The sequence below is a fragment of the Molothrus aeneus genome, chromosome Z (assembly GCF_037042795.1).
Source record: "Molothrus aeneus isolate 106 chromosome Z, BPBGC_Maene_1.0, whole genome shotgun sequence".
NCBI lineage: Eukaryota > Metazoa > Chordata > Aves > Passeriformes > Icteridae > Molothrus > Molothrus aeneus.
The window spans coordinates 29,704,958-29,732,317 of record NC_089680.1 but is presented as its reverse complement, the minus strand read 5'-3'; the positions used below and the strand labels follow the sequence as shown (position 1 = coordinate 29,732,317).

Here is a 27,360-nt window from a genome sequence, read left to right as displayed (position 1 = left end):
TTGGAGGAGAATGATCCTCACATTTTCGTACCATTGTACTACAATGCAAAATGAGTTTCACTCAAATGAAGAAAATACAGATGTACCTTTCATTAGAACACATACTTACTTTAAACATTTTTGCAAGTGCTGGACTGGGTAAAGTGTTTTATTTGAAAGAAGAATTGGAAAAATGTGTTTTCACCTAATGAGTGAACAAGGCATAAAGAATTTTCCAGTGCTGTATTATCTTCTCCTTGGTTGTGTATCTGCACTTTCAAGGCAATTAATCAGAATGTTAAGGAGCCATCAGACAAAAGATCACAGAAAGCCAGAAATAGTATCACTGGATGATTCATCATCTTACGTGTATTAACATTTTATGCTGCAGGAAATCTATATAAGTAAAAGCTTATAAAAGTAAAAGAAAGAAAACTGGAGTTCCTTTCTGAGGCTTTGCTTGTAGAACATCACTGAAAAAATATCACTTGCTGTAGCAGTGTTGTATAATCTGTGTAAGTGTAGTCACACCTCAGACACAGTAAGCTGGGAAGAAAAATTATGGGATTTATTTAGTATGCAGTTGGAAGGAGAACATTTGAAGTGATGTGCACCTGTTGGGAAGGATGCTGATGCAGGCAGTGTGGCTGAAATCTTGCAGTTGGTTTTGAGGCAAGACACAAACCCAAGGTGTCTAAGTAATATTTATTGTGGTTGACTGAAGAGCTGATCTTTGTTAATACCAGATAACTGAACTTGGAAAAAGAAGAGAGTTTGAATAGTTAACGAAAATGAAATTTCATTGGTTCAGTTTTGTTGCTATAAAGACAAATGCTCTAGAGGTTAACATTTCAAGAAATGGTAGCAACTACCACAGCTGAAACACTTCTCTGTGATAGTAACCTGGCCTGTATAACAGCAGCAGCAATACTACTACTACTACTACTATTACTACTACTACTAATAATAATAATTCAGTGATATGTTGGTTGTAGAGAAGTATTTTGTGTCTGATTGTTTTATGATTGACTGGCTTTCACCTTGACACTCCTACCAAATCTCTTTTTTCTGACAGGAGCTGTACTCCAAACTGCATTCACTTGGCAAGGTTGAATCTGAAAGCCTGTTAACCCTGACCACCCAACTTGTCAAGCAGAAACTGCCAAAATGTGAAGTGGAAGACATTGCAAAATATGAGCAGAACCTCAAGAAGTGGGAAGAACTACAAGTACTTCTCATTGAGAGAGAAAGAGAGATGAGAGAACAGGCTAAGCAGGAAATGGAAGCTAGGAAGCTAGCTAAAGCATCTGCTTAGTACTGGAACTAGGAATGCAGTGGTATGCACTCCTCTGTCAGTGAGCTGAAGTGCTTACCATTATTATTATTTCAGTTCAATCATGCTGCAGGTGTGACTGCTATATGCAAATTAAGCATCCCATTTTCTCTGTTTCCTGAAGTAAAGCACATGTGGTTTAGAAATCTTCATCCTGTATATGATGTGTTTTCTTTCTACCATTAACCAGGCAAGAGATGGGATAGAGACAACACAAAGAAACAAAGACATAAGGAGTAGCTTGCCTGTAATGAAAGGTCTAGAAGGGTGGAAAGAAGAAAAGGGAAGAATTTCAAACACAAGTTGTTTCTGAAGGGGTTTCTCACAGGAAAGAATGTCTTTGCTACTCTGAACTGCAGACACTAAGAGGATTAACATATATTGATTGGGTTCTTTTTCCCAACCCATTTGGAAAATTCAAGCTTCTATGTATGGAGTAGGAAGGTAGGAAGCCTAACTTTAGACTATTTTTAAAACCACGAGGAGTTTCAGCCTAGTGAGTTAGCACTTGAATATGCATTCAGATGTGTCTTTACTCTAAGGATGTTAGAAATTTCTGCATTTACTGGTGCTGCTTTGCTCTGTTTCTAGTCACTAGAGAAATGTGCAATCACCTCGGCACGCACCAAGGAGCCTCATACTGCAGTGCACTTTCCTTTTATATTCTGGGCACTGTTTCATGGGGTTTTTGACCTAATTCCCTTCACGGTCCCATGCCCCATTCTTCAAATCAGTAAAACAATGTAGTTATTCACAAGAGCACAGGGAAGTGGCAAGGCAGGAAAGAATCATAGTGCATCGATTGTGGTTGTGATGCATCAGCATCCATCTCTTCATACATTCCCACTGAATCTTGTCAGCTGCAGCCAGCAACTTTTTGGAGTGCACAGTGGGGCAAGATCCTTTAAAACAGGGAGACCTGAGCAACAGCCATGCTGTAATTGCAGTTTGTTAAGGCAGCAGCACTGTTGTCTCACTATGCTTTACCACAGGGTCTAAATAAGCATTTAGAGTTTTATTGTGCATCTGTGTAGTTTTGCAGTGATAAAACTCACATCACAAACCCCACTGTAAATCCAGTAGGAACATGCTGCAGACCTGTGAACTTGTTTTAAGTGTAGGAAAGCATACATTAAATACACCAGACACCTTTCTTAGAATTCCCAGCAAACACACTCAGAGCCTGATTGCTCTTTCATGTCTAGGAAACCTGATATTAAGGTCCCTGACCCCATGTTGTCAGCATCTCCTGTAGTTTATCCCATAGAGCAACAAGAGAGTGCTGTCTCCAGACAGGTAAGTGGATGATTTTTTTGGCTTGCCTAGCAGTGGAGTTTCCTGGAAAACTTTTGAGAAAAGTCTCCTGAATTTTTTTTCTCTTTCTTGGTCTAAATGCTGTTGGATTACTAGGAGAAGTTAGGGAGCCGTAAGGAAGGGTAGAATGCCAAATACACTCTTAAGAACAATTTCCTTAAAACTAATCGTTTTAAAAAGGTCATAGTCACTCCTAATTGGGACACAAGAGAATGGAGTATCCCTTCCCTGACCACTATTTCAGTTATTTAGTTTCAGAACATGATGTGTAGCTCCAAAGGTTTTGCAATCACTCCTGCATCCAAATTCCTGTATGAGCTTCTTCTCTACAGGCATCATCTCTTGGGATCTTCACTACACCACAATTTTACACATTTCTCCTTGGTTATTGTTGGCCTCTTGGCAGCACAAGGAGCCTGTTTCGTGGGCACCTCCACTCTCCCTCCCTCAGCCTGCTGGTAGATACACCGGGCTGCTAATGCTAATTGAGCTCCAGCAAGCTGCCAGCTGCTGTATCCCTGCTGTCTCACAGAGTTGGCTTCACTTCCACCACAACTGCCCCCCCTTCCCATTTATTTAGACTTAACTATTACAGCAATAGGAGAAAAAAAATCCTCCTGTGAGCTCTGAGTAGCCTGCTAATGAATATTATAGGTTGCCTCTTAGTTTTACTCCAGGCCTGTGGGTTGGAATTCTCTGACAACAGTTCAAAGCATAAACCAGTAGGTACAACCTTTCTCTGCCTTTTCACCAGTTTCCTCTCATATCCCTCACTGTCCTTGAGAGAAGGGCATTTCTTTGCAAAATGCTTTGCAGGCAGCAAATCAGATTCATGGGGCCAGATGAAGGATATCAAACCCAAGACCAGAGAATCCAGAGCAGAGGATCCAGATTATTTGTGACATGAACCAAAAGCCAAGCCCTCACATTTATCTGTCCCCTTGGTATCACCCTGAGTGAGATGCCACTTTTGACACTTTGACCAGCTGGACCAGCTGCATACTAGGGACCTTCTTCCCCTTAGGCCCCAGCTAAATATTTCTCCATGGTCCAGTAGCTACTGTCCTGCTCCTCCCCACCATAGGTTTCACCATGGTCTCAACAGCAACCAGTTTCTAATGTTTTGTCTAGTCAAAGTGTTTTCACACTTAGTAAATCCTTACATGTCCAATATGTGTACCTGCACCCTCCTGAATTCTCCAGCAATCCTCATTGCTACTCCCTTTTTGATCTCACCTGTGATTCCCTTTGAGTTCCTCCTATGTATCATCTCACATTTATTTGTTATCCTTTTCCAAGGAGGCTAGCCATGTCTCTGCCCTGCAGCCACATCTCAGTGGTGCAAGCAGCTTGGCGTACCAAGTGCTTGGGCACCCTGTGGTTTGAGGACCGTGGGTACAGCTGAATCTCAAGATGCTCAAAACATGTATTAGCAAATGAAGCTGGAGGGAGGGGAAGAAGGTACTCTCCTCTTTGGTGCTCTCTCCTACCTGCTGGCTTTGAGCAAGGTCAACAGTAAGACAAGTGAGACAGGCTAATTCAGAGCCCAGTGCTGTTCAGTGCTGTTCGTCTTCCCCAGGAAGACACAGTAGCTCTGTACCAAATGCAACAGCAAGAAAAATCAACACAATATCAGCTAACTTGGCTTAACTTACCTGATTTTCTCATTCCCACCCCAGGAAATCTAAGACTTGATTATTTGCCCCCCTGCATAAATCATGTTGCACACAGAATCTGTTTTTTTACCTGCTTGCTGAATTACTTCTAAAAAAGAAGTTTGAAGCAGCACCTAGGAGTGAAACTGGGCCCCAAGTAGTCAAAAGCCTTTCCGTCCAGATGCCTGCAGCCATGTGTGCTCTGTTGTGTTTGCCGTCGCCTGCTGTGATGCAGCTGTCCACATTTAAAAGGAGGAGGGGCAGGGAAGTCATACAGCCTCTTTTGATCTGCTGCTGCTTAAATGTGAGCTCTGATGCTAAGGGAAGAGTGTGGATGTGTTTTTATATATGCGTATTAAAAAAACAGCTTTGTGCTCTACAAACACAAAAAACTCTGAGTCCGCCAGTCCTGCTCCCTGGTGCTTGATTTGATGTTTGATGCAAGCTCACAACCCAATGAGCACTTTCTTACTAGGATGCTAGGGTACTCTCAATGCTTTTTGAAGCATTTCTGGTTCTTGCTGTCCTGTTTCAGACAGCTGTCTAGACCTTTCTATACATGAATAGGACTGGCTAAATCCTTCCTGGAGGGGACATACCAAAATCTTTCTTAGCAGTAACACTAGCTCATATATTTGGAACACCTCTCCTGGAAATGTTCCTTCGCATCCTGTTTTCGTTTAACTACAGCTGTGATTAGGATTAAAGTTATTGCAGTTTTCCCCTTGTCAGTATATTTCTAAATCAAAGTACTGCATCTTTTTTCTTGCAAGTTTTTGAATAATTTCCCTGCTCATTCTTCTGGTGTTTTTATTGCTAAAGGCAGGGGAAAATCTCCTATTGCTATATGCATTGGCTTGCGTAGTCAATGTGATAGCTGTGATAAGCAGCCCAAATAATACCTGACTCTGGTAGTGTGTGTGGCACAGCATTGCCAGACTTGCACATGCCAGTGTGAACAGCTCTCCCGTATTTTTCTGAGTCTGGGAGAGACCCATCAACAATACTAGCCAAAAGAAACAGAGGCCAATACAAACGCAAAACCTGCTTGGTATGTTGGTAAGAATTTGGCTGCTCTTAGAAGAAAAAAAGCATCCCAATTCAAACCCATGGCAGACACCAAATATGCTGCTGCTGAGGCAAGTAAATACGTAACTGCCAGTGTTACTGGCAGAACCGTTCCAGCAAAGCACTGAAGGTCATTATCCATTATTCACAAGAAGAGAATTACATATTTATACCCTTGCAGCTCAAATAAATGTTGCCAGAAGCCTTGCACAGATGGGCCCTATTTATGGTAACACCTGACCTTGCCAAGATAAAGTTACAAGATGCTTTCAGACTGGGTCATATGTTGTGTCCTACACACAGTGCTGGTGTCAAGCACCTGTTCCTTCCCTAAGTGGCCTGTCCCAGCTGCTTGCCTGCCCATCCCAGAGTTCTCTGGTCACCCTTAAACGATAGGACTAGGATGATGATGCTTACCAGCTTTGGGTGAAGGTTGGCTGCTACAAGGGAATTTCTGGCCTGAGCAGTCATCACTGTGCTGTTGAGACAGATGGAAGACAGTCTGGGACACAGGTTAGCAAGTGTCCTCTCTTCCCCTGCCTCCTTGGGAAGCTGGAGTCAACAGTCACAAAAGGGAATTGCACCACTGATTTTAAAAGGATGCAATATGTGGTCCACTGAACAGCATCCACTTTTGCTGAGGTTCCTGGGTCAGTTTAAACTACAGTTCCTGAGGTTCCTGGGTCAGTACAAACTACTATTCGGTCCTGCAAATTATATTTGAATATTTGAACACATCTGTGGAGAGTAGAGTTAAATTTACCTTTCTGGAAATTTAATGATAGGAACTTCTGAGATGAGGAAAAGGCTTTTCAACTGTAGAAGAGAAGCTACTGCTATACTGCTGACAACATGAACTTGTGACAGTGACTCTTTCACAATAAAACCATGGAGAATGAAGTATAGGTCAAAAATTAGTGACAAACCATTAATTCAAAAGTAACTTTAGATGCTAAATGTGGTAGAAAACTGTGCCACCTACTCTGCATCAGTGTCCCCACAGAAATCAAAGTTGTCACTGAACTTAGCTAGCAATTACATAGTACTGAGTCATGCTACTCTTAAACCTTTCTGATGAATTCAAGTCCATTCTACCGATTCGAAATTTAAAATGGCCCAGGTACAGAAATAATCTTAGAATTAGAGCTCCAGTGACTAGCACATGACAAAATTCAGCTTTCAATATATCTTGCTTATTGCAAATTTTGACAATTCCTCCTTTAAGTGATTTGGGCAAAGAAATTTTCAAGCCTGTTCTGATCCTTACACACGGTAACTCCTGGTATAATTTCATCTTTGGAAACTGTAAACTCTGTCTGGGTACACTGACTTGCACTCACAAGGAGGGTTCATATTAAGTATTTAATTGACTTGGTGGTTCAGTTTACCTTCAGCTGTTAGGAAAGTAGCACAGGTGAGCAGCGGTAAAATAACATGAGGTTTGTAAAAGCTCAATCAAAATTAATTTCTGGACCTTAACAGGTACAGAGGATGTAACTCTAGTGCATATAGGCATTGTTATGTATGTTTAGCTTTGTTTGTATTAGGGCATAAGCTCCAGATATTTCAATTATCTTTTCTGTGTGATTCACAAGCACAGGTGATGGACAAATCTTCATGGAAAGTGACTCCACCACCTCCCCGGGAATTCTAATGCCCGATCGATCACCCTTTCTGTGAAGAAATACCTTTTAATGTCCAACCTAAACCTCCCCTGATGCACTTTAGGACTGTGTCCTCTTACCCTGTCACTGGATGCCTGGGAAAAGAGTCCAGCTCCCACCTGGCTACACCCTCCTTCTGGGAGTTGTAGAGAGGGACGAGGTCCCCTCTGAGCCTCCTCTTCTCCAGGCTAAACAACCTCAGCTCCCTCAGCTGCTCCTCACAGGGCTTGAGCTCCGACCCTTCACCAATCTTGTTGCCCTTCTCTGGACATGCTCCAGCACCTCAATGTCCTTCTTAAACTGAGGGCTCAAGAACTGGACACAGGATTTGAGGTGTGGCCTCACCAGTGCTGAGTACAGGGGGACAATCCCTGCCCTGCTCCTGCTGGCCACACTATGGCTGGCACAGGCCAGGATGCCATTGGCCTTCTTGGCCACCTGGGCACTGCTGGCTCACGTTCAGCTGCTGTCAGTCAGTATTCCCAGATTCCTTTCTGCCTGACCACTGCCCAGCCACTCTGTCCCCAGCCTGGAGCTCTGCCTGAGGCTGTTGTAGCCAAAGTGCAAGACTCAGAACTTGGCCTTGTTAAACCTCATATTCTTGGCTTCTGCCCATTAATCCAGCCTGTCCAGGTCCCTCTCCAGTGCCCTCCTACCCTCCAACTGATTGACACTCGCTTCCAGCTTGGTATCATCTGCAAATTTGATCATGGTAGACTCAATCTCCTCATCAAATTCATCAATAAAAATACTAAATAGAACTGGCCCCAACACTGATCCCTGTGGGACACCACTAGAGCACAACTGGATGCAGTACTGTTCACCACCACTCTCTGGGCCTGGCCATCCAGCCAGTTCTTAGCAAAGGGTGCTCCTGACCAAGTTGAGGGCTGCCAGCTCTTCCAGGAGTGTGCTGTGGGAGATGGTGTCAAAGGCACACACAGCACAACAGAGGATGGTACGTGCTAGTGCAGACTAGTCACAACTGTGGAAGATGAATAGTGACTATGACAGCAGGCAGCAGTCAAAAACTGCTTGCTGAATTAAGGACATGGGAAATGCTTATGAGCTCAGAGATGCTTTAGAAAGCATCATAGGAGTTTTGTTGCAATGTTGGGCAGAAGCTGGATCTATGGCATGTCACTGTAGCTGTTAATCAGAGACCCTTCAACACCTCTTTTTTGCCACATCCTGGGTGTCTTAGGTTGCAAATGCAGGACTGGCCAGGGGTGTGTATTCTGTTGCCATCTCTTAGAGGTGGGGCAGTTATCTTCTGTTATTTGGGCCACCTGTTAAAACCAGGTGGGGCAGTTTTTCTATATCTCTTCAACAACCAATCCTCCCTCAGGGACATATCTTCTGGTAATGGGCCATTGAGAGTCACTGTATGACTGGTAAAATTACATCATCCCATTGTGAGATGCTCCGCCCATGGGGAGGAGCCAAGCATTCCTACTTGGATAGAATCTGAGACTTGGAACACCAGAGCAGCTTTTTTGCACTTGATTCCCAGAGGAAGAGCAGGCCCATCTACACTGCCACTGGACCTTCAGAGGAAATGTACTCCCTTTCTATAGGCTCATTGTTTCAACAGAACCACATCTGTCACTCCAGGAGGACTGCAGCCAACATCTAATCAGACTGCTACCAGCACCCTGGTAATATTCTGATTCTGTCCGTGTTGTTTTGTATTACTGCATTTTTATTTTTATGAACCTTGCCTGAGAGCCCCTTAATTTCAAAATTACAATAATTTGGAGGGAGGGGGTTTACATTTTCCATCCCAAGGGAGGCTCCTGCTTTCCTTAGCAGACACCTGTCTTTTCAAACCAAGACATTGGGGACAATGAAAAGCTAAAATTTCCTCCTATCCTCAGAACACTAGAAATCAAGAATGAATAGTCTACCGGTCTAGGATGCCACAAGATAGATCCCCCATTTTTTATAGACTAAAAAGGTCTGAGGAACCACCATGTTCCCATGGAATCTGAAATAATACTTCATAAGCTGATTGAATTTGTTAAGCTGTGTTGAAGAAAGCTTTCATTTGTCATCTAGAAACAACAAGCCAAACACCACATACCAGGCAGGCCTGGACCCTGTTACAGCTATGAAAATCCAGAAATTTGCTATGCAGCTGCAAGTAAATGACTGGGATTGAAGCTTGACCTGGTCTCCCTTGCACAGTCATTTTAATATATCTTAAGTAGCATCAGTTACTCTTACCACAAAGCTTAGAAAACCTTGATATACTCATATGCAGAGTTATAAGATTTGCAGCACTTGACTTCCCTTATCTAGCCACCATTTTTCCCTATTTCACCATGCTCAGCCCAATTCAAGCAAAGTACAGCATTTCTTACCATCATAAGAAGCGAGAAAGAAACCCTTGGACTTCGGAGATGAATAAGGGCCTGCAAAAGAGGACTTCTGTCTGAGGGTGGAGGAAATCCCACAGGACCTCTGCTTCTCCTGGGAATGAGCACCCCTTGCATTTTGCTGCTCCAGTCTTTACCTGCTTTCATACCATCACCATTGACTGCTGCAAGCCACTACAAAGGCAGAAAGCCTGATGTTACAGCCTCCCTCAACAGCAGTAGAGGAAGTCTAACATTTATAGAGTAAAAAACTGAACTGAGGGCTCAGCTTCCCCACATACTCTGTCCCCTCCAACCAAGACGAATTGGCAATGATGGTCAGGAAGGGTCCATGACTACTGCAGACAAGCTACACACTCTTGTTGAACTGCTACAACTTTGGAAAAGACCTCATGGTGGGCTCAGTTTCATATAACTTTATTTGGCATCATCTGTGACTGTGTACTTACTGAAAATGAGGTGTTTTCTCATTCTGCTGAGGAATACAGGAATGAGAACAACAAAGAGAAGCCATGTCATGGTACATCATGGTAATGTTTTACACCACAAGATAAAAGTACCCTTCCACATTTATCTTCCAATTACTAAAGAGAGATTGGGATTTGTCTGGCATTCAAATAATCACTGATCTTCAGAAAAAAAAAAAAAACCCATAGACTAGGTAATCATGACTAAGAGAAAGAGAGAACTTAAAAATACATACATACACAAAGACAAGAAACATGTCAACACCACTTTAGCACTTTTGTATTTTATTGTGGAACTGAGTTTGATTCCTTTACATCAAATATCCTCAATGGAAGAGGGGATATTGCACACAAATATCATAAAAGCACTACATATTACTTTCACTGGAAACTAATTTTCTACATTAGATATGACTGGATAGAATAGAAGTGATGCAGGATTATAAGACATAATACCATACACAGCTGCAGACTGACACAAACACCATTCAGAACAAGAGAGAGGAGGTGTGTGAGGTGCTTCTCAGCCAGCCACAAGACTTTCTTTCCATAGTTTGGAAGATAATGGCTGCATGCAAATGCGTGAAAGCATATTTCAGATTTTGTCTTTTACATTGAGATTACAGCCCAGTCTTGAAGAGGTAGCTCCTGCCTTCTGGAGCACTTAGTTAGCCTAGTAGAGAGAAGCTGCTTCTTAAGTTTTTTTCTTTCTATATTTTATGCTATTGTTTTATTTAGTTACTCTTTTTTTTAGAATTTTTTTGTAAAGTCACAACAAACACGAGTTTTTTCTTTTTTTTTCAAATTTAAAATAGCAAACATTTTTAAACCAGGTGAATAATATAATTGCATTCTAAGAAATGCTTACACCTAGTTGATTTTAGTGTTTTGTTCAATTATTAAGTGAAATGATGAAAGCTTTTCTTTCAAGTGTAAACATAGTATTTTTTCATATTCTAGTAAATCCAGATCAAGAAAATTACTATTTCTCTCATAAACATCATTACTGAGCAAGAACCTCTGGCGACAGATGAACAAAGAGAAGCGCATGACAGAAATGTCCCAAATGCACAGCAAGTGCTCCTTGGAACTCATTTGCTTGTGTTGGGAGGGATTGAAAATTCAATTAACAAATTTATTAAATCTTAGTAAAAGAGTACCAGAACTCTCCTAAAATGCATAAGCTATCATAGACAATTAAAAAAACCCCAACATTCATATACACAGTTATCTCCATTCACCACAGTATGTAAAATAAGTAAAAAAAAAATCAAAAGTGATTTCTATGAAAGATGGGGTGAAAATAGAGGTCAATGAGTCAGGCCCACCACAGGACTTTGAAAAGGCATGCAAGAGAGGCCCTGTCCAAGTTCAAGAGTGGGATGGGATCCCCAAAGTTAATTCTTCATTGAATTATGAAGCATTATATTAATAGCATAAAGATCATGACTGGGAATGCTGTTATGGGTAATACCATCATTGAAATGGAGTGTTCTTTGCACTCAGATATTGAATCTTTACAATTAGAGTAATCAATAACAAACCATGCTCCTAGAAATCTATGCTGATCAACAGCACTCATCGTTAATGTACACAGTACATCTTGATGACTGTTACACTAAACTAGTTGTGTAGTACTAGGATTAGCACAGGTAGATTAGATCCACAGGCAGGAAAGTCATTAAGGGCAAGAGGAGCCAATGGAGGAGCTCATCGCAGTGTTGAATCTAGGTGCCATTGCCATTTGGAAGGGAGTGGATGGAACAGGCATTACAATACCTCAGAATAGCCAGACCATGGTTTTAATATTCTTGTAGCAGCAAAAAAAGCAAATGTACATGTGTCTAATTATAATTATTATTTCAGAAGTAAAACAAATGTTTCAGCCATCCTAAATTTGCTTGGGCATATTTAAGGCTTGATTCCAATTTAATTTACAGTAGGATCAGATGACTGTAACTTCCCTGACAGTAGTGAAATTGCTCCTGATTCACAGGAGTGAGTGGCATAAGTGAGATTAGTCACAAAACCACTGCTGTACTTAAAACAATTTTCTACCAAAGCAGAGATACAAACCATGTCAGGTGTTGTCAGAAAATCAGAAAATCTGTTCCCACCCACTCAAAAGGTTTGAATTCTGAACTATATAATAGACAAATCAGAAAAAATTGTAGAAACAGTACAACTGTTCTGCCAAAAATTCTGCAGAACATACCTGCAAAATTATACAACATAGTCTGCAAAGTTATCCCATATCTTTGTAGACTATGTATTACAAAAGCATTTTTAAGTGAATTACATGAGCCCAGCAAACATGCTTGTTTTCACAATACATTTCCATCTGCCTTTTGTGCCGTAGTCACTTTGAGTTATTCGTAACTACTTAAAAGGTATAGCAATAAATAACACAGCATTGCTAGAGAAATCTAAAAAAAGAGAAGACATTAAAAATAAATCAAAACCTCAACCACTGACAGTAATTCACAGCATTAAATGGGCATGAGAAGCCCACATTTACAAGACCCTAAACCAGTATTAAAAAACCCTCATAAAAATTAGGAGTGCAAACTTACACCTATTAAACAAAAATATCCTAACAATGTAAAATTGAAATAAATTATAAGTAGAGAAAATGAGGTCATAGTTCACTACATTGTAAAACTTAACAGCCATAATGGTGATTCACACAACCAGCACGTAACTCCATGCTGTAGGCCTTTACACCTTCTTAAATTCAGATTTGAAGATCTTCTGCAATGCAACAAGATTTTTTTAATTGGGGTAAAATTTCTGAGACTAAAAAATCCAAACTGTCTTAAATCACAGAGCAGTGGTGCTGTTCCTCTGCAAACAGTATAGAGAAGGAAAAGAATGGAGGCATGAAGAAGGAAAGAAAAGGAAGAAAAAAAGAATATTAAGGAAGAGGCAACAAGAGGAAGAAGAAAGGATGTGAAAGAGTAAAAAGAGAGGAAATGAGAGGAGGAGAGAGGAGTAAAGGAAAGAGAGGAGGAAAGGAAAGAGTAGAGGAAAGAGGAAAGCAAAGGGGAAGAAAATGGAAAGGAAGGGAAGGAAAAGGGAAGAGAAGGGACTTTTTGCTTATTGCTTGTTCTATCCTTTTCCAAGATCTTGTGAGAGTTGAGAATGTAAGTTATAACCTTTTAAGTATTGGGCAATCAACTTCTCAAATCCCATTTTCTGTCACCATCAACAGAATAATTTTATGAGGGTATCCTTCTATACCCGTCTCCTGAAAAAGGTATTGACAGTTGACTGTTTTCAATAAATTTTACCTCAATATCAATTCTCACTAGAATCTTAAACAACACTACTCATTTATCTTACAAAACTACTAAAAAGAATGCCTTCACCTGAAAAATTTTTCTTTGCATTTACCTGTAAATGAAAATGTTTGTTACAAGTCATGTATTAAAAGTTCATGCAGCACTAAAAAGAAAGGCTTCTGTACATTTGTTCCCATGTTCACTCTTAAATTAAACAAATGAAATCAGGTAGGACAAAGGAAGGCTGAATACTGTACAGGCTCACAGGTAACCATTTCCATCATTCTGAATGTTTCACTAAATTTTGTAACTCTGATACTAGACACCACTTCTATCTTGCTTCCACAGTACAAAAGGAGCCTTCAAAAAAAAGCTCATCTTGCCTTGTTGAGCTGTCCAGGTGCATCTGTGAAGTGTTCACATAACTAGTATATGTAATTCATAGCACCAAACCATTTGACCAGTCAGATAAGTTCCTAATACCACACATGCATATTCACGCTTCTTTACTGGTGTAACTATGATCCTACACAGATGTTTTATAAATTTGCTGTCTCAGCATTAAAAAATAAGTGCATCAAGTTTCTTTGTACATTCAAGTCACTTTCTAAGGCAAATTGTCTACTGTATGTACTCCCGACCGCTTTGGTATTTTGCTTTAGTTAATCGACAGTGGACATGGGTGTTTTCAAGCATGTGGACTGGTCAGTTCTGGCTGGAGTGAGTGGGCTTTCACTGGAAGCATGCCTTAGACCAACAATTCTGCATGTTGTAAGAAAGGTTTTAGACTTCTGGATGGGGTGCAGGCTACATGCATATTTGGCCTATGATTGTTAGGGTGTGTCAGTATGCAGAGTTCAAATTAAAGTGGAAAGCTGCTGATGAGTGATTAGGTCATACATCCCTTCCTAGCCATGTTCTCTTTCTTTTTATGTTTGAGCTAACTTAATTCTTTAAAAAAAGGATCCCCATAGTGATAGCTCAAATTGATAAAAATTTAAGACTTTCTTCTCATGTGAGAACATAAGCAGACTCTAGTAAGCGATACATCTATTGCCATGAGACTAATGCAGACCTAATAATATACTACTTTCTCCTCCTACCCCTCTCTCTCATTCTCTCTTTGTATTTCTTTAGAGGGCAAATGCCTCTACCTGGCAAAAGTCAATTGGGGTTGCTAGTGCATGGTTTCAAAATGTTCAGTGGAGATGCAACTGATCTGTATTTTCGCAGTAATTTGTACTCTACTATGGGAAGACTGTTATTTCCCTTAGCAACCAACAAAGACTGAAAAATATTAGTGACTTGCATCACTGTGACACAGTATAGCATTTGGCAGGTATATAGTTCAGCAGTTGAAATAGATGACTTGAATTTTCAGGAAAGGTGTTTTTCAAACTGAAGAATTTCTGGAAACACAGTTTAATCTTGTGATGCACGGTCTTGTTCTTACAGCTCAATCTTGCATGCAGGAAAAGATTCATCTTGCATAACAACAGTGCTGCTGCTTGCCAAAACCATGATGTTGAGATCTTGCTGTTTCTCATGGGTCTCTTGATACCATTCCCTCATCACTTCTGAGTCATGGGTTGGGATTAAAGTCACCTGCAACATGAAATAAAAGTCCTATTGAATGGACCACAGAAACAGTTGATATGTAAAATGTCTTTTCAAGAAGCCCCAGCCAACAAGTATGTTTCCCTTTTGGAAAGAGTGAATTTTTATGCAATAAATACTTGAATAAATGGATGGATAAAAAGAAATCAACATGTAGGTAAGATAGAATGACTGAAAATAAGGTTTATAAAAATAAAATGTTGGTTTTGTAAGGTGGTGTTATAAATAACTATGTAGTTCTTGGCTTTCGCTGTTATGTATTGGCTTTTGCAAATTATTATTAATCACCACAATTTTGATATAGTACAATTTGTAATCACTTTTACGTGCATTTAATATAGTATAATTTGTCAGCTTTTTGTGGCCAGTGTCTTGGTCCCTGTGTAACTTGTATATTTTAGTGTGATAAACATAAATTATAGTTTAAGCTTTCACAAAATATTAAAGTGGATGCTATGTGTTAACTTTTGCAGAAGTAACTGTAGTTGTGAAATAATAACTGATGTCTTTGTTTTTATAACTAACTGACAGAAGTGAGAAAAACAGATGAATTTGTGAAATAGCTGATGTTGATTTAAAATACTTGTGGAAATAGCTAAAACGGTCTGCATGGTCAGATAACATTTGAGGAACAGATGTAAAGACCCCTGCCACTGACCCTTCAACTATCACTGTTGCCTGCTGAAACCACATAAGTGAGACACGACTCTCAAAATCACATCCATGACTACAGCATGTACTCTAAAAAGATGGGTCAGGGGTTGAACCAAGCTAAAGAATCCCTGGAACATGTAAACAAGTTTAAAGAAATGTTTGAATATGTTTAATCTTTATGAATATGTATTTGACTAATGCAATGAAAAAGTACATAAGATTAGCTATGTATTATTTCACACAGAATCACACAGAAATTCTAGGTTGGAAGAGACCTTTAAGATCATCGAGTCCAACCCATGTTCTAATACCTCAACTAGATCATGGCACCAAGTGCCACATCCAGTCTTTTTTTAAACATATCAAGGGATGGTGACTCCACCACCTCCCTGGGTAGATGATTCCAGTATTTGACCACTCTTTCTGTGAAAAACTTCCTCCTTATTTCTAGCTTGCATCTCCCTTGGCGCAGCTTGAGACTGTGTCCTCTTGTTCTGTCGGTTGTTGCCCGGAGAAAGAGACCGACCCCCAGCTCACCACAGCTACCCTTCAGGAAGTTGAAGAGGGTGATAAGGTCACCCCTGAGTCTCCTTTTCTCCAGGCTGAACAACCCCAGCTCCCTCAGTCGCTCTTCATATGGCTTGTGTTCCAAGCCCCTCACCAGCCTCACCTTTGGACACGCTCAAGCATCTCAACGTCCCTCCTAAACTGAGGGGCCCAGAATTGGACGCAATACTCAAGGTGTGGCCTCACCAGTGCTGAGTACAGGGGAAGAATGACCTCCCTGCTCCTGCTGGCCACACTGTTCATGATACTGGCCAGGATGCCATTGGCCTTCTTGGCCACCTGGGCACACTGCTGGCTCATGTTCAGCCGACTGTCAACCAGCACCCCCAGGTCCCTTTCCTCCTGAGCACTGTCCAGCCACACTGTCCCCAGCTTATATCGTTGCAGGGGGTTATTGTGGCCAAAGTGCAGGACTCGGCACTTGGACTTATTGAACTTCATCCCATTGGATTCTGCCCATCCCTCCAACCGTTCCAATTCCCTCTGCAAAGCCCTCCGTCCCTCTAACAGATCCACACACGCTCCCAGCTTAGTGTCATCTGCAAATTTGCTAATAAAGGACTCTAAACCCTCATCCATGTCATCAATAAAAACATTAAACAGAACTGGCCCCAGCACAGAACCCTGAGGAACACCACTGGTGACTGGCTGCTATGATTAGCTATGATTAGCCAGTGTGCCTCTAGCTACAGCTACACACCCATCACTGTTTACTGTCCCTTTTATCCCTTATTCAAATTTTAAAAATGTTGAAGAGTGAGGCTTGTTTCTCACAGTGCTGAGATGCAGCTTTCAAGAGAAGCATAAGGTTGCAATCTGCACTGATAACTCTTCAGATTACAGACAAATATTTTTTTCACTTATTCATCATAATGGAAAGGGACATGAAGTTTCCAAATGCATGTAATTTCTCTAGAAAGTATGAAACATTTCTTCCCTACTCAAAACTGCAACAATGCCAAAGTCAGATCATGTATGTGGTGTAGTATAATTATGAGATGGCCAAGCTGGCCCTATAAACCAGTTCTTAACTGTTTTAAAAACCAGGAACTGGTCTGAAGGGAGAGCAGTGCAGCTCTGTGCTTCACACATCACTGGTGCCCAGCCAGGGTGCCTGCTGGGGTTTAGGATTCTTCCTTTTGTTTCTTTCTTGCAAGGAATTTTCTCCCACATGTGTTGATTGGAGATAATAATGATGGGGTACTTAAGAAAGGCAAAAGAAGTTGCCACACCTCAGGGGAAGAGTGCAGCTAGCTACTCTCTCTTTTTACCTGGGGGTTGTCTGGGAAGGACAGAGATACCGGGAGAATTGGTCTGGGTAAAAGGTGTTGGGTGCAGGTCCTCTATCCTCTCATCATATTCTCCATTCCAAAGGAGGTTCCTGTCTTTCTTGGCAGACACCTGTCTTTCAAACGAAGCCAGGGCCCCATTCTCTGGCAGCCACCATCTGTGCCAGAGATGCTCTAGTTTCTCATAGCTGAGAACAGGTTGAGATAGAAATGAAGAGCCTACCTGCATGTTACTCTCCCACTGTGCCTTGCCCTCCAGCAGGGAGTCCAGAACAGCCCTGCTTGGCTCCTCGGCCGCGGCATCATTCCCGCTCACCACATAGTAGGATGACCGCACCCTCTTGAAAAACTCAACATCAACATTCTTGCTGTTGCTGTGGTTGGGAATGTACACCAGATCCAAATACACTGGAGGTCCTGGAGGCACCGCTGTAGATTTTGCCACCTTAGTATTCCCAGGTCCTTTGGAAACCAAACAACAAAAGAATATATCACAGGCTGGTTAAAAGCATGCATTTATTAATTACTGTTATAACCACTGAGGTGAGATGTGGCCAATTATGGAATTACCCTCCTACATACAATGGCAAGTTACAGCTTTGTTGTACCCCAATTATGATTGTAATGGGAGCAAAAACCTGAAAAACTGGAACTATATAATACAATAAAAAATCACTACCATATATCAAAAATTTGGCTGAACCTTTTCCAGTAATATACTACTATTATCCAACAATTACTAGGCAGGGCTGTGATTACTGAATTACCATTCAGGAAATACTGCTATTATTTTCCTGATGAAGAAGGGCAGCTTTTTGAAAGTGTAGGGTATGACTGATCATAAAATCTTGTATCAGACAGGAGGCCATGAAAATTTGAAGCTGTCCTTAAATCTGAGGTACATAGCAAGACATGATAGCAATTGATGTGCTCAGGCTGCCTTACAGGTGCATTAGGAAGCTACTACACATGAGCACAAAGAGGAACTTGGAAGGAGGAAGTTGCAAAGCAATTCAGGGAACACAGTCAAGTATTTGTCTGCCTGCTGTATCCTCATTTGCATTCATAAATTTGCTACTTATTGCAAAAAGCTACTTATCACAAAAAGTAGGGGGAAGCTGCTGTACACAGGATATACAGTACTTGTTCTAAGAGCTTCAGTCAAAATGAAGTGCAACATGTAAACACATTAAAACTATTACACAAAAAATCACATCTTTTGCTCTAAAATCATGGTGTAAACTAAAAATCGGGTTTCAGTCAGTAATTTTACCCAGATGATCAATGTTTATGGTTTATTAGCTTTCTCGTGTTGATTAAGCTTGGTAAACAATTATCTGAGCAATATGATCAATTTAGGGTCAAACAGTGTAAGGCCAGAAAACTCCCTTACAGTTGTCTAGCATGTTCTGACACTCACCACAGGGCAAAATGCCAAATGAAGTGATAAGATTTCCTGATTTAGACAGGTTTTGCTATTGGTTTTGTTACAAAATATTTTATCATCTTTGATGATTAAAAAAAAATCTCAAATGTCATTTTAATTTGTACATACCAACACTGATTATGATACTTGTTGCTATACTTTTACAATTTTATGTCATTACAAATTATTCCAGCATATACCTGAGAAGTCTGCCTAATGACTAGAACTTAAATGCTGCAGAAATGCACAGCAAGAATAACTACATTGCTGCTTTCAAATGTATTTTCTAACAGAGATGCAAATGATGGGGTGAGAAAGGAACAGTGGACTACCAAAAATGGGGAAGCTAAGGACAGTTGACGACTGGTTTGTTTGTGCTGAATTCTAGAACTGCTCCTTGTAAAGAAGCTTTCAACAAACATCAGTCCTCACAGATGTTTGTGAAAAATCAAACTGTCCCCCAAATAGTGCCTAAGAAGGTCTGCTGGAAACAACCGATTAGCACAATACCTCCTTCAGTAATCTAATTCACAATTTTTTGCTTCTTAGAATGTATAACAGACATTCAAAATTACATTAACTTTCTATATATTCAGTTACCAGTGATGGCATAAGACTGGATTGTGTGATGTACATGCTTACTTCACTCAAAATGCTTTTACTAATGTTAAATTTTTTTTAAATGCTGCTTTTAAAATCAATTCAGCAAAGTAATAAGAGGATCCAAAAAGAGATAGTGACTTTGCCTCGCACAATATTAAATTGCATTAATTTATGTTAAAGAGAATTGTATCTACTTATTTCTCACAATGAATAAAAGGGTTCACCTTGCTACTGATTTTACTTCACCTACAAAAGTGGTACTTTCAATTCTATTAGGTGGTTAACTGTTCAGACAGCTTGTATTAAATTCTTTCTATTTTATGTACTCTCTGGGCAAACGGATGTCAATTTTCTCAGATTATAGAAGTGAAAGTAGTGACTTTCATGCATTTAAATGTGGCATTTACATGCTAGGTTTGTACTTAAAACCTGAACTTTCTTCGAGGATATGCCACAAACCACACTTTAAGCTGATATAATAGCAAACTAACTACACTGCAACAACTAAGAAAATCATAACACCAGGGCATTAATATTTGTCTTTACCTGTGGTTGCAGTCTTTGCTGACTTGGATGTTGTTGTATTTGCTGCATTCTTGGTATCCTTATCTTTCTCTTCCACTCGAGACTTTACCTCTGGATTAGAGATATTTTTGGTTGCCTTCTCCACAGATTCCTTCTTTTTTGGAGAAGCTGTTCTGGAAATTTTGTCTAAAGATTCTTTTGTAGCTGGCTTTGGTGAAGCCACTTGTTTTGATTTACCATCACTTTTTTTAACAGGAGAAGATGACTTGGTCTTGGTACCCTGCTTTTTTGTCTTTGTCTTTTCTTTGAGGTCCTTCTTCAAAGGTTTACCTAAATTCTGTTCAACTGGCAGAGCCTCTGGATCAACCATGGTAACATCAGGGTGCCTGGGGGAAGGACTGCGATCCTGCATTGGGACAGGTGGTGGGTCAATGTGTTTGTACGTAATTGTCTTGTCCGTTGGAATGGTTTCCGACTCATCTTCTGAGTCAATGTTAGCATCTGCAGTGATGGAAGGGCATTCCTCAGTCTCCGGGGGAACATCCGAATCGGTCTGAGACGGGGCAGACTCGCTCACAGATGTGGGAGGAGTTTCATCGCACTGCCGCCCTTGCTGCTTTCCCCCAGAAGGAGGCTGAGCTCCCCCAGACTGAGTTAGTGGCTTCTCCTGATCTTGGGACTGTTCTTCACTTGCAAACCACTCAAGGGGATTTGGGTTGATAAATGAAGGTGAAAGTTCAGTTTTGGGATGTTTATATTCACAAGAGGACACAAGGCATAAGTCAACATCTTGACGGGATTCTGCTAACGATTTACCCGGAGTAAAATGTGCACTTGCTTCATAGGAATAGCTGGTAGCTTCAGGTGACCTCTCAGTGCTAGCTCTCCCTGTTGTCTCAAACGAGTAATCTGTGGCTTCAGGTGAACTGGAGACTTTCCCAGTTGTCTCATAAGAGTAAGTCATGGCCTCTGATGACCTAGTGGCTCTCCCAATTGTCTCATAGCAGTAGCCAATGTCTTCTGGTGACTTAGAGGTTTTCCTTGTTGTTTCATAGGAATAATCCATAGTATCAGGTGATCTGGTGGCTTGCCCAGTTAACTCATAGGAATAATCTGTGGCTTCAGGTGATTTGGTGGTTTTCCCAGCTGTCTCATAGGAATAATCTGTGGCCTCTGGTGATCTGGTAGTTTTCCCTGTTAGCTGATAAGAATAATCTGTGACGTCAGATGACCTCATATTTTTTTCAATTATCTCATATGAATAGTCTGTACCCTCAGGTGACCTAGTAGTGTTCCTGGTTATCTCATAGGAATAATCTGTGGTCTCAGGAGACCTAGTAGTTTTTCTGCTTGTCTCATAGGAATAATCCATAGCTTGAGGTGATCTAGTAGATTTTCCGACTGCCTCATAGGAATAGCTGATATTCTCTGGTGACCTCGTACTTTTCTCTCTGGCCTCATATGAATAACTAAGTTCTTCTGGTGACCTGCTGCTTTTCTCTGAATCTTCTTTATCCGGGCTGAGTAAAGGTTCTGGACTGTGCTTTGATAGGGGTTCCTGATAACCAAAAGCTTTGACAGGAGACACACGCTGTGACAACAAAGGTGTGTGACTAGCTGACACTGCTTCTGTGTTTGCAGGAGGTGAGTCTGGAAAAGTAGGAGAATACAGGGGAGAAGATTCCCTTGGAGTTAGTGGAGACAGGTCAGATTTCGGTGACAGCTTTTCCCCCAGGCTCTGCACCTTTTCTGAGGTAAAAGAAGAATGCAGTGACATCTCTCTGGGTGGAACACCACCTGAAAAAGTTTCCTCTGGCAGTGGTGAAGCTACCTGGGAAGGTGTATGAGCTGATGAAGTTGAGGATGAAGCTTCAATTTGAGAAACTGAAATAATTTCTGAAATATCCTTCTCTTGAGAGTAAGATGATTGTTCCACAGGTGAAATCTTCTGTGCAAAAGGAGACTCCTGTGTATCTGAAGGGCTATAATCTACTTCTGTTGGTCCGTTTTCAGATATATGGTGTACACTAGAGCCTACAGCAGGATATTCTGGAGACTGCCTACTAAAATCCATTGCTAAAGACTGCTCAGGTGACTCCCGACCATATTCTACTGACATAGCTGACTGCTCAGGAGATCTGTGATCAAGCACCGGTGTTCTTGATTTTGCAGTTTTAGGTGAGAAATCTGGTGGAGAAATTGACATAGGCCTTGGGCACTCTTCTTTAGATGGAGACATTTCTGTTTCCTGAAAAGTTGTTGGTGTTTGAACAACTGACACTGAAAGGGAATCATCAACTTCAGTAGAGTGGGGAGAACCAACCTCAGCATGCAAAGAAGGAGATACATCATCAGTAGTTGGTTCTGGAAATGAACTAGTGGCAACAGATGCTGTAGAGACAGAAGCTACTCCTTCTATATGGGAATAGGTGTCTTCTGCAACAACCTCATCAACGGGGGTTGCAGACTTGTCAGAAACAGTGCCTTCAGAAATTGACATTTTGGTATCTTCTTTTAAAGAACCAAACTGACTGATATCTATTTGAGTTGGTGAGAGATCACCTGCTAACTTCCTCTCATCCAAGACCAGTGAAGACTGGGAGCTGCTGGGTTCTGTATCCTCCATTTTCCTTTCCAGGCTGAAGCCTTCCTTAATTACCATAAATTCCATGCTTTTTTCATCTTGTTTTTCTTGGAAGAGGCCCACAGAGCTTGCTTCAGAAGCTGGGCTCATCTGAACAGGTGATTTTTCCTTTTCAGGTTTCCCCTCAGAAGGACTTCCATAATCTCTGGTAGGAGACTTTAAATCAGCACTCAAAAATGCATCGTAAGTGGTCTCTGAACCTATCAGTGGTGGACTCCTCAGAGGCGAGAGAACCTTTTCAATAGGAGATTCTGAATCTGGCACGGGCTCATCCATAGGGCTTATTCTGCATTTCTCAGACTCATCTTTAACTTCACTGAACTCAAAGCTAACAGGAGCTTCTGTTGACTTTTCACTGGTTTCAGAGGGAAGCTGACTGGACTTTTCATCAGTGGGAGACTGATAATAAGGTGTGTGGCCAGCACTACCAGCAGCAGACTGTGACGGAGATGCTACTTCTAATGTTTTATCTTCAGGGCTTGTGCAGTGCTCTTCAGCAACTTCTTGGTGTACATCAGGCAATTTAGCAGTGGGGACAGACTCAGAAGGAACCTTGATCTCATTGGGAGTGAGCGAAAAATTCACACTGCGTTCACTCAGTGGTGTTTTGGCAACAGGCGATGGAGGGGACAAACTGTCAGCTGGACTTTTGGCTGAACTATGTTTTCCACCATCTTCTTGATAGGGTTCTCTGATTTCTAATTTGTCAGTGCCTTGGATTTCACTTTCTCTTTGCCGGTATACATCTTGGAATGCAGATTTGCAGAATTTATCTTCTTCTAATGAAGAGGGTGGTGAGATGGTGGAAGCTGAGGCATTATAATCCTTTCCTTCTGTCGCCTCTGTTTTGGATCCTTCCGATAACCCATTAAAAGCATCTGGAAGTGGAGAAAGTTTAGTTCTGCTGAACTCCTGAGAGTACAGTGATGTCTCATACTTGGTAATGTTCACATATTCCTGAGAGGGTGACTCGCTTTCCTCGTTGTTAGTTTCATCACTCATGACATCTCGGGGTGTTGACATTTCATCCATTGGAGTTGGTTCACTGGATATTTCAATGGTGGACTGTGTGTAACCTGAAGTAGCAGTGAACTCCTCAGGTTGATCTTCTCTATTTTCTTCATCAGAAACAGTGGCTTCACTTTCTGAACCACCAGGCAGTGTCTCGTCATGGATAGAAGAAGCTGGTTCAATCACAGGAGACTGAGACTCGGAGCGCTTAGCTGGTGTAATTATGAGTAAGCCATACTTATCCTCGGCTTCACCAGATTCTGCAGCTTTGTCTACCACAGCCATCACGTATTCTTCTTCGGCCTCTGTTTTTTCAGTTTCTTCTTCATCTCTGATGTCTTCTGCTTTGTCTTCCTCATCTTCTTCAGTCTCTTCAGTTTCTGCCTTTTCTATTGCTTCTTCCCTGTCTTCTTCAGCTCGTTCATCAGATGCCTCATAATCGGCCTTTTCAATATAATTTTCATCTTTAATATTAGTATCTACTTGAGTCATTACTTTTTCTGAAGCACCTGGAATTTTTCTTGATTCTTCCACATATGGTTTTGTGGCATCCAGTTGTGTTTTTTCTACTTCATTTTCATCTCGTTCTTCAGCTTCTTCTGTCTCTGCCTTTTCTTCATAATCTGCTTCAGATGATTCTTCCAAGCCAGTTCCCTCATCTTCAAACTTTTCGTTGTCATCAACCTTGCGTTTTTCCACAGGTTCCAATTCTTCAGGTGTCTGTTCACACTCACCCTCAGCCTCTGTGGTAGTTATGCCTTCATCAGATGACTCAGCAGGTCCTTCATTATCCAATTTTTCTTTTTGTACTTCAAAAGTGTCTTTTTGTACTGTGCCAGTGAGTTTCAGATCATCCTTTATAAGTGCAACTTCAGATTTTGTTTCTTTTATTGTTTCTACTTCTTCAGCTTTTAATTCCTCAAAATCCTTTGTTAAATCCTCTGGTGAAGACATAAGGGATCTCTCTGCTTCAAGCTCCTTTCCACCGGCTGTAATTTCTGCAGCTGCTACAGTTGTGGCTCCAACTGCTGCAAGGGCAGCTTGTGCTCCACTGACTTTGAGGTCCTTCTTCACACTTTTAACTTTTCCTTTTTCCTTTGGCTTTCCAGCAGCTATTGCTTCTTTTTTAGCAGGTTCCTCCTTCTTTTGTGGCTTAGGCTTTGCTGCTGGCTTTTTGGCTTCACTTGAAGGAGTAGCTGTCTTCTTTGTTTCTTTAGGAACCTTTTTGATGTCCTTTTTGGCTTCTTTGTCTTCCTTCTTGATTTCCTTCTTCTCTTCTTTTTTAACTTCTTTTTTAGCTTCTTTTGTTGAAGCTTCTTTCTTTATTTCTTTCTTAGCTTCCTTCTTGTCATCCTTTTTCACCTCTTTCTTAACTTCTTTCTTGATCTCTTCTTTTTTTGGTTTTTCTTCTTTTTTGATGGGTGTTTTCTCTTCTTTTTTAGAAACCTCTTTCTTTGGTTTTTCTTTGTCCTCCTTCTTTTCTTCAGGTTTTGCTTTGACTTCCTTTTTCACTGTCTTCTCCTTTGACATTTTCGGTTTTACATCTGTACCTTGTTTTTCAGGAGTTTCAGATTTCACTAGTTGTTCTTCCTTGCTTGCTATGTCTTTTTCCACCACTATTGGTTTGGCCTCTACTTTTGCTGGTTTTTCTTTTTTAACTGGAACTTTTTCTTTACTTTCCAGCTTCTGAGGCTTTTCTGGTACTGGACTAGGCTTCACAGACTCTGGTGTTTCTTCTTTAGATTCCTTTCTGACAGGCTTATTTGGTGGTGTCTTTGCAGCAGGCTTCAGACTCTCCTTGCTATCTGTTCGTTGTTTCAATTTCGCTTGTTTCACAGCTGGACTAGCAATGTTCCCAGTTAGATCTTTTTGTGTAACCATTGGCTGTTTAAGGAAGTCTAAGTGTTTGAGTTTTTCTAGTCCCTCTAGAATATTATACTGGGTGCTGTTTCCAGGAAAGAGAACTCGGATTATTTTTTCTGCAGGATTAGCTGGATGCCACACAATCAGGGATGAGACAGAGGTGAAATAGGATAAGGGAATGTCTAGCTCTTGGCCATTAGGTAGCAGGAATTCAGCTTTATCTTTGTTAGTACCACTCCACTGCTGCATAAAATATTGCATCTCTTTGCTATTTTTGACAGGATTAAGCACATACATCTCAAGTTTGCCAACTCCCATTTTCTGAAATAAAATGATAGGGTCAATGGTATTTCCTGTATTTCTGAAAAGAGGTTCTGGTTTCATAGACAACTTATTTAAATACTGGAGAGTAAAGCAAGCTTCTTCTACACTCCTTTTTACTCTAAAATTAGGATCCAGGTTCTTCAGGTTCTCAGGTACATTAAGGAACACAACTCCTAAATCAGGCGAGATCAGATTTTTCATCCAGTCACTGTTGGTAGTAGACCCTTGGGACTGTTCCTCTTCTAGTTCAGCTATCTTTCGCTGAAGCATGCTATTGATTCCTGGCAGATTGTCATCTCCGATGTGAGTGAGCAGAATAGAATCTACCCTGTCCAAGTGCCGGATAAGTTTCCAAAAACAAGATTTTCTTTCGGATCCTCCATTGATAAGCATATTGAATCCATTCACTGCGAACAATGCAGAGTCCCCTCTTCCCCCTGGGAAAATGTAACAGCAGGGTTTGGAGAGCTTCAAGAAACCTCCTGAGGTTGGAGGTTCCAAAATGTCAAAAGGCGATGGTACTTCTACTGATTCTGACAGATACTCTGTGAATTCAGAGAGTCCTTCCATCTCAGGCAATATGGAAGCTGAGTTGAGTTTAATGTTAATGAAGTCTTGAAGGTTGTGTCTGTCAAGGTTGGAATTTTTCCAGTCCCCTTCTTCAGGGCAGAAAAGAGTTAGGCTGGCTTTGTTGGCAGGGTGTGTGGTGCTCAACAATTCACCAATCTAGGGTTATAAAACAAAAACACAAGAAGATGCAAACAAATTTATTTTTTAATGACAATTAATGCCAACACATAGTTCCTGATCAGATAGATAAAATCTTTTTCATTTGGTTCTGCACTGGCGAGTCCCCATTCTAGATACTAAAGTAAGCTGGTATCACAACTATTTTACTGCCTTATTTTTTTAAAATACAAAGGAGGACCTTATTTCTGGTCAGTACTGCCCAAAGGACAACAGGATATAAGGTTTCCCCTTCCATTCTTCATACTTTATAGAAGGATGATCCTAACTATTATACTGAGAGGGCATGAAGACTGTGGGGATAATGCAGCCTGAGCTGCCACTGTATGTCTACCATGGGCTCATGAGTCTCCCAGCTGGTCCAGTGCACCCAGAAGAGACAGCCAAGTATCTAAAGGACAAAGTACAACCTCTTAACAGGCAGAAAACAACTGCCACACAGAGGAAGCAGCATCCTCCCAGGGGCAGTTGCCATCCTTTCTGTGTCTCTTGGGATATATTCTACCACACCACTGTTTGTGCAGGTCTTTCTGTGGGCTGGCTCCTGAAAAGCCAGTACTGCTCCTGGATTTATCAAGATTGGCTGCAGGAGAGTTTTCCAGAACAGTGATCACGAGATGCTGGAATTCAGAATCTTGTGAGGAAGCAAAGCAGTAAGCAGGACTTACGGCTTAAGTTCAGGATTTACTGCTTACTTAAGTTCAGAGGTCCTGAACTTAGACCTCTTCAAAGACTACTTGGAGGAATTCCATGGTTTAGGGTTCTGGAAAATATGGGGGTCCCAGAGACTTGGTCGGCATTCAAGCATCCTTCCTTCAAGCTCAAGACCAGTGTATTCCCAATGAGCAACAAAGGGGTCGGGAGACCTGCATGGATAAGCAGGGAGCTTCTAGTAAATCTCAAATGGAAGGAAGAAATTTATGGTAAGTGAAAAAAGGCACACACCACATG

The 27,360-nt window shown here is 41.1% G+C and overlaps 2 protein-coding genes across 2 annotated transcripts in view; one reads left to right on the top strand and one right to left on the bottom strand.

Moving 5' to 3' along the window:
• Nucleotides 1–1,464, top strand: part of MRPS27 (mitochondrial ribosomal protein S27) — a 42,779-nt gene extending 41,315 nt beyond the window's left edge. The window contains exon 11 of the mRNA XM_066569398.1: nt 1,055–1,464. Within this exon, the coding sequence (XP_066425495.1) occupies nt 1,055–1,294 (240 nt within the window). The 3' untranslated portion in view covers nt 1,295–1,464. The remainder of the gene's footprint in view (nt 1–1,054) is intronic.
• An 8,662-nt stretch (nt 1,465–10,126) lies between these two features.
• MAP1B (microtubule associated protein 1B) overlaps nt 10,127–27,360 on the bottom strand; it is a 72,171-nt gene continuing 54,937 nt past the window's right edge. Inside the window, exons 5-7 of the mRNA XM_066569081.1 lie at nt 19,842–26,388; nt 17,490–17,728; nt 10,127–14,744 (exon numbers count right to left, since the gene is read on the bottom strand). Of these exons, the coding sequence (XP_066425178.1) occupies nt 14,589–14,744; nt 17,490–17,728; nt 19,842–26,388 (6,942 nt within the window). The 3' untranslated portion in view covers nt 10,127–14,588. The remainder of the gene's footprint in view (nt 14,745–17,489; nt 17,729–19,841; nt 26,389–27,360) is intronic.